The sequence below is a fragment of the Mus caroli genome, unplaced genomic scaffold, assembly GCF_978045245.1.
Source record: "Mus caroli unplaced genomic scaffold, Mus_caroli_1 scaffold_5, whole genome shotgun sequence".
In the NCBI taxonomy this organism is placed as follows: domain Eukaryota; kingdom Metazoa; phylum Chordata; class Mammalia; order Rodentia; family Muridae; genus Mus; species Mus caroli.
In genome coordinates, this window is record NW_028227260.1 from 69,426,003 (window position 1) to 69,433,507 (window position 7,505).

General features: G+C 49.3%; 1 protein-coding gene across 4 annotated transcripts; it reads left to right on the forward strand.

Annotated features, from left to right (window-relative positions):
• The first annotated feature begins 1,107 nt into the window (after positions 1–1,107).
• Pja1 (praja ring finger ubiquitin ligase 1) lies at positions 1,108–5,694 on the forward strand. Of its 4 annotated transcripts, none has more exons than XM_021153717.3 (3): positions 1,108–1,244; positions 3,491–3,682; positions 4,223–5,694. In XM_021153717.3, the coding sequence occupies exons 2-3, from the start codon at positions 3,504–3,506 to the stop codon at positions 5,238–5,240; spliced, it is 1,197 nt and encodes a 398-aa protein (XP_021009376.1). In that variant the 5' UTR covers positions 1,108–1,244; positions 3,491–3,503; the 3' UTR covers positions 5,241–5,694. The 4 variants fall into 4 exon arrangements, with proteins under 4 accessions (XP_021009376.1, XP_021009374.1, XP_085694227.1 ...); XM_021153716.3 differs by having other exon boundaries at positions 1,125–1,244; positions 3,205–3,682; XM_021153715.3 differs by having other exon boundaries at positions 3,491–5,694.
• Positions 5,695–7,505: the final 1,811 nt, after the last annotated feature.

Below are 7,505 nucleotides of genomic sequence, written 5' to 3' on the forward strand. Positions count from 1 at the left end.
GAACTCTCCATTGAGTGTTCTAAGTATCAGGGCAATTTAAAGGGTTCAAGAAAAGCTCGTCTGTGACCTTTTTTGGTTCGAATGATTGATTGATTGATTGATTGATTGATTTTTCAAGACAGGGTTTTTCTGTGTAGCCCTGGCTCTCCTGGAACTCACTCTTTAGACCAGGCTAGCCTCGAATTCAAGAGTTTTTTGCCTTTGCCTCTGCTCTTCTGCCTCTGCCTCTCTGCCTCTGCCTCCCTCTGCCTCTGCCTCTGCCTCTCTGCCTCTGCCTCTCTGCCTCTGCCTCTCTGCCTCTGCCTCTGCCTCTCTGCCTCTCTGCCTCTCTGCCTCTGCCTCTCTGCCTCTGCCTCTGCCTCTGCCTCTCTGCCTCTCTGCCTCTGCCTCTGCCTCTGCCTCTGCCTCTCTGCCTCTGCCTCTCTGCCTCTGCCTCTGCCTCTGCCTCTGCCTCTGCCTCTGCCTCTGCCTCTGCCTCTGCCTCTGCCTCTGCCTCTGCCTCTGCCTCTGCCTCTGCCTCTGCCTCTGCCTCTGCCTCTGCCTCTGCCTCTCTGCCTCTGCCTCCCTAGTGTGGAGATTAAAGGCCTGCGCCACCACTATATTTTTAAAATGTGGTGCAATTCACAACATGTGAACCTGTGCTGCCTGTAATGAACGATCATCTCTTGCATAGACAAGCCTGGTTTTGTGAGGAACAGCACCAGATTTCACTATAAACACCTTCTGTTTGCCTCAAACACCAGGTTTTGAAAATGTGGCGTTTCTACTGCAACCCTGAAGATCTGCTTCAGACTTCATATCCCCAGACAAACCATAGCATGTAACATAGGATGTTATATAGTAAGGTAATTAACTCTCACGTTAGAATTAATCAGAATCTTCGGATTTCGTTTTATTAAAAAAAAAAACGGAAAGGAAGGTGGCAAATGTTTAACATTTGTTAATGCGGTTACAGTTCTCGCAGCTTTTTTTTTTTTTTTTTTTGTTCCCCTGAAAAATCACAGCGTTTCGAACGAAATGACGCTTTTGAGCCCACCCCAACTCACAGAGGGCAGCAGCCGCCCCCGCCACATCAAGGGGGCGGACGCGCGCTGACGTCACAACTACTTCCGCCGCCGCAGTCCCCGCCTGCCCTAGTGCTCTTTAGCGGGGGAGGAGCCGAGACCCGGAGCAGCAGCAGTGGTGGTGGCGGCGTCCGGAGGTCCGACAGCTCTGCAGCTCCGAGCGCGCGACTAGCCAGAAAGGTGAGTAAGAGGCGGCCTGGGGCAGTAGCCCGGGCTGGTGGGCGAGTGCTGTAGGGTGGGCACGGGGAGAATTCCGGTGACCCCTTTGCGGGTTCGTCTCGGGAGCGGGGTGGGGCAGAGGGGACTTGACCACACGCCGAGGCCTATGGCCTCTTCGGGGACTGCATCCCTAGCTGCCCAGCCCCTGCCGCGTGGGCCTCGGGCCGAATGGCCTTCATGGCTGTTTGAGAGGGAACTGGTGGTCGCGGCCCTCTGCCACTCCTACCTGTCTCTCCTTGCAGTGCTCTTGGCCTCTTTACAGAGCATTCTATAGCCTTTCTTCCTCCAATTTTACTGCTGTTTTGTCGAATGACACATGGCTAAGATTTTAGGTACAGATATGTGCCCGAGAAAAGAATTATTAGAAGATAAACAATATTCTAAGGGTAAACCAGGGTTTCTACATGCCCTTTTCTTTCTTTTGCCCTGCCACATTGATTTGCGTTTGCCCTTTGAGCTGATAACGTATTCCTGTCTCTTATTATGACATTGCACCCCCTCCTCTGTGTCGCACGCAGACGCGTGCGTGCGCATACGCATTTACACGGGCACGCGCGCGCGCAGGCACGCGCACACACACACACACACACACACACACACACACACACACACACACAGAAACCTCCTTTGCAGTCTGGTCCCTGTCCCTACATCCTCAAGGTTCCAGGGAGCTCCGCCTCTGCGCATGCGTGCGCCAACAGGCAAGCACACACCCTCTCACACACCTTCTAGTTCCTTCTCTCCCCTCCACCTACCTCTTACCTCTAGAATCTTCCCTCTTCTCCTGCTCTGACCCTAATACCTCTACCCCTCCTCCTGCTCTGACTGGCATACCTCTAGAATCTTCCCCATCCTCCTGCTCTGACCCGCTCCTTTGAAAGCCTCCTTCTCTCCCCCTCCCTCTCTCCCCCTCTCTCTTCCTCTCTCTCTCCCCTCTCTCCCCCTTCTCGCTCCTCTCTCATCTCCCTTCCTTTCTCCCTCCCTCCCTCTCTCCCTCTTCCGTCTCCCTCCCCTCTCTCCTCTCTCCCCCTCCCTGTCCCTCTTTCTCCTTTTCTCCCCCTCCCTCCCTGTCTCAGAAATGGCCTCCCTTGTCTGTGTCTGCTAGCTACCTACACACATGTAAAGCCATCTTCATCTTTGTATCGTTTGCCATGTGTATGTGTACACACAGGAAGCTGCCTTACACACTTCTCCAATGTCCCTTTCTCCCTTTCTCTGTTGCATACTGAACCCTCATACGGAAATCCTCTGGGGACACTAACCCCCTTTCCTGCTTGCTATATTAACGCATGCCAACATTCGTTGGTTGCTGGTCTCTGTGTTCCAGCGTCACATTCATATACATCCTCAGTGCTTGCTTCTGTCCATTGTTGACTCCCTTCTGGAGTGACTCTTCCTCTGCTCCTTACTGATCCCCGCACACTTCCTGGACCATGCTAATACACATAAATGCAGGCTTCCCTCTATAGTTGCAGCTGCCACACTTAATGGGAGCAGTGACCCTCCCCTTTCTTACAGCCTTCCTCTCTAAAGCCATCCCGCCCATTCCTGTGACTTTTACACCCACATACACTCACCCCTACAGATATCCCTGCACTGCAGGATTGCTGGCCCCCACCTGTCTCTCTCCTGACAAACACTGGCACTCATGCATACACAGTGAACTATATTTTCAATTCCATCCTAAATTGTATTATTCCCTAGTAGATGAAATTCTCAGAAAATGACCCCCCCCCCCCAAACACAAAATTCTCCCAGCTGGCTTTACTCTTCCCATAATTCTATAGCATACCTACCTAAGTAGTCAGTCGCCTCTTGCCCCACCCCCACGCTTCTACTACACTGTCTTATTCTCCACTCTCTGGTTTTCTTGTGAAGCCAGTCTTGTAATCATTTTGCAAACATTAAACATGTGTTCCAGGTCCACACCAGTCACTGGAATGCTACCTCAGGCCTTAGAAGACAGTGAAACTAATTTGAAAGGGTCCCTATCAGTCTGTTACCTGCCTCCTGAAGGAAAAATAGACCTCCTTGTTCTGTAGTTCTGAACTGGGAGCAAGAGCCCTTACACCTGCATCCCAGCTCTGTTGGAAGTTCTGAGTCAGAGCCATGGGTCAGGGACCTAGCAAGCCTGTTCGGCCCAGAGCAGCAGGAGGGTATCAGTCAGGTACAGGCAGGAGTTATGGAAGGAGGCATGCTTCTGTCAGTTTCAGGCCATCCATGAGCCACCAGGAAAGGATTGCCAGCCAGAGGAGGACAACAGCCGAAGTCCCAATGCACAGATCAACAGCCAATCAAAGCAAGAGGAGCCGGTCACCATTTGCCAGCACACGTCGTCGCTGGGATGACAGCGAGAGCTCGGGAGCCAGCCTGGCTGTTGAGAGTGAGGATTATTCCAGGTATCCTCCAAGAGAGTACAGGGCCTCGGGGAGCCGAAGAGGATTGGCTTATGGACACATTGACACTGTAGTGGCTCGTGATAGTGAGGAGGAGGGGGCTGGGCCTGTTGATCGACTGCCAGTGAGAGGGAAAGCTGGCAAGTTTAAGGATGATCCCGAGAAGGGGGCAAGGTCTTCCCGCTTTACTAGTGTTAACCATGATGCGAAGGAAGAGTGTGGCAAGGTAGAATCACCCCCTGCAGCGAGGTGCTTGGCTCGCAGAGTTGAGCTCTCGAAGCAGAATGGCTCCTCGGCCTCTCAGATTTCTTCTGCTGAAGGCAGGGCAGCTGCAAAAGGTAACAACAGCTTGGAGAGGGATAGGCAGAATTTACCAGCTCGTCCTAGCAGGGCTCCTGTGAGTATTTGTGGTGGTGGGGAAAACACCCCAAAGAGTGCCGAGGAACCGGTGGTGAGACCCAAAGTCCGGAATGTGGCGACTCCAAACTGCATGAAACCCAAAGTGTTTTTTGATACTGATGATGATGATGATGTACCACACAGTACTTCCAGGTGGCGGGATGCTGCCGATGCTGAGGAGGCTAATGCCGAAGGCCTAACCAGAAGAGGCCGAGGTGAGGCTGCCAGCAGCTCAGAGCCAAGGTATGCTGAAGACCAGGATGCCAGGAGTGAACAAGCGAAGGCAGACAAAGTGCCAAGACGGCGGCGAACCATGGCAGACCCTGACTTCTGGGCATACACTGACGATTACTACCGATACTACGAGGAAGATTCTGACAGCGACAAAGAGTGGATGGCTGCCCTGCGCAGGAAGTACCGAAGCCGAGAGCAACCCCAGTCCTCCAGCGGAGAAAGCTGGGAGCTTCTGCCAGGAAAGGAAGAACTGGAACGTCAGCAAGCCGGAGCTGGGAGCCTCGCCAGTGCTGGCAGCAATGGCAGTGGTTATCCTGAAGAAGTACAAGACCCATCTCTTCAGGAAGAAGAACAGGCCTCTCTGGAAGAAGGAGAAATCCCTTGGCTCCGCTACAATGAGAATGAAAGCAGCAGTGAGGGTGATAATGAGTCTACCCATGAGCTCATACAGCCTGGGATGTTCATGCTGGACGGAAACAACAACCTGGAAGATGACTCCAGCGTGAGTGAAGACCTCGAAGTGGACTGGAGCCTGTTTGATGGGTTTGCTGATGGCTTGGGAGTGGCTGAAGCCATCTCCTACGTGGATCCTCAGTTCCTCACCTACATGGCTCTGGAAGAGCGTCTGGCCCAGGCGATGGAGACGGCCCTGGCACACTTGGAGTCTCTCGCTGTTGATGTCGAAGTGGCCAACCCACCAGCAAGCAAGGAGAGCATTGATGCCCTTCCTGAGATCCTGGTCACCGAAGATCATGGTGCAGTGGGCCAGGAAATGTGCTGTCCTATCTGCTGCAGCGAATATGTGAAGGGGGAGGTGGCAACTGAGCTACCATGCCACCACTATTTCCACAAGCCCTGCGTGTCCATTTGGCTTCAGAAGTCTGGCACCTGCCCAGTGTGCCGCTGCATGTTCCCTCCCCCGCTCTAAACGCCAAGGCTCGTCGTAACAGTCAGCCTGGTTACATTCCCTTTCCGAAACCCACAATACTACAGGAGCCCTTGTTCTAAACTTACAATGAAACCAGTCAGTCAATTAGACTAAAGTTGTTGATTCCTTGTGATTATTTCCATGTGAAAATGGTTGTGTACAATGACATTTTAAAAAATCATCCTCTCGTTTAGAAGGTAGAAAGGGGGAAAGGAAACTTTCTAAATGCTGCTTGAGATTGCAGTAAGAACATACATTTTCTAACCTGAAAGTTGAAACAAATCCCACTTGTTCTGTAGACTGTGTCTCTCTTACCTGTTGCCGTCAGGGTTACCTATCTGCTAAACTATGTCGGAAAGACAAAATTACTTTTGTTGCATGTCATGGGTTAATGTTCCTGTATTTGCAGTGGTGTAAAAGCTTATTAAAGTTCTTCTTTTGCTTTGACACAGAACAGTGGCATCATTTGGATTTTTGTCTGAAATCGTGATACCAGGTAACTCCAAATTGATCCCTTGCATTTGCAACAAAAGTATTGTGTTTCAGTGTTCTCACCTGTAGAAAACTAGTTTTCACTAGAAATGCTCATCAGAACACCAAAAAAGAAAAAACCATCTTTAATAGGAATAAGGTGTATAATTGCTTGCTGTACAGAAATGGTTGACTAAAGAGAGAGAAACAAAGCGTGGGAAATTTAAAAACCCACAGAGAAACAGTGATAAAAAAATGAATCCAAAGTGTACGGGTGAGCAAGTACAAATCACCTTTGAGAAAATAGAAACTGTCAGAATGGGTGAAAAATAAAAATAAATAAATAAATAAATAAATAAGGTCTGACTGCGCTTACACATCTTAACTCGGTGGCACAAGTAGGGATGTGCTAGCGTAGTGCGGCAGGACAGCAGGCTGCACGGGGCACACTTTTAACAGTTTGCCGCGATGCTTCAAATCCATAAAACTCCTGCGCAGGTGACTTCCTCTGTAACTGCTTTCATCCAGAGGTACACACTAACCAGAAAACAGTATTTACTCTTTGTCTAGATCTCTGGACACGTGTACACAAGGTTTTGTGTGTGTGTGTGTGTGTGTGTGTGTGTGTGTGTACGTGTACAAGTGACTGGGTTTGTTCCTAAAATGGACATAGTTGGTGGAATTATCATTTTACAACTTGACTTTTTCACATCTTCAAGTGGATCATGCCAAATTGCTGTCCTGAGTGACTGCAGACTCATCATTCAGAAAACCTCACCATTGTTAAGTCTTCAACCTCACTGGCATTCAGTGAGGGGTCAGTGAACACACCAGAGAAACATATGCTGCTCTTTAGAAAGCAAGAGTTTGTCTTCCTGGTCATAACCTAGTTTCAGCTCTGAAGAAGAATGAGAAGACATAAGCAGCTGATATACATGTGAACTAGCAGCTTTAGAGAGCAGTTTGCTAATAGCTAGCAAGTCAACTGTGCCCAACTTTGAGAGTCAGGTAATATGGAATTAAAGGTCTGTTGAATCAGTTGTAAATTTTACCAAGTGCTGATAGGGAAAGATGCCCAAGACATAATGTAAGTTAATAATGTTAGTAAGGAAGAAAGAAAAGAAAAGCACAGCATAGAACAGTATGTAGAGGCTCAATGTAAAACCTTTGAAAGCCAAATCAGGGGACCAGTGAGATGGTTCAGAGGCTAAGAGCACTTGCTGCTCTTATTAAGGGCCCAGTTTTGATTCATAGTACTTACATGGTAGTTCAAAATCATCTATAACTCCAGTTCCAGAGGATCCAATGCCCTCTTATGATCTTAGGCACCAAGCACACATGTGGTGCACATGTATACATTCAGTATACATTCAGACAGGTTACACAGAGTAATAAACCTAATAAAATGTAAATATAAGCTAGAAATGAAAAATGGCTAAAAACTCAGTGACCACATATCCAGCTTATGGCACAAGATCACCCTTGTGGAAGGATGAAGAGTTGGGATGGGGCCGTAAAGGAAGAGGCTATTGAGTTTTCTCTTGGTAGAATGCAGCCCCTTTCTTACAGTACCCTTGTATTTTTATCAGCCCCAGCTGGCAGCCAGCATAAAGAAGAAATAAAATTGGAGAGTTACACAGAGGTTCTCTCCCACTTCACACACAGAAGCACATAGAGAAGCCACTGCCCTTGTAGCTGCAAGTGCCCAGCTTCACTCCCCATCAGCATTTCTGTGTTCTTTCTGGGCCTTAGCCCAATATAGGGCTCTTCTGCTGGGTTCTGGTGGTTTGCCAC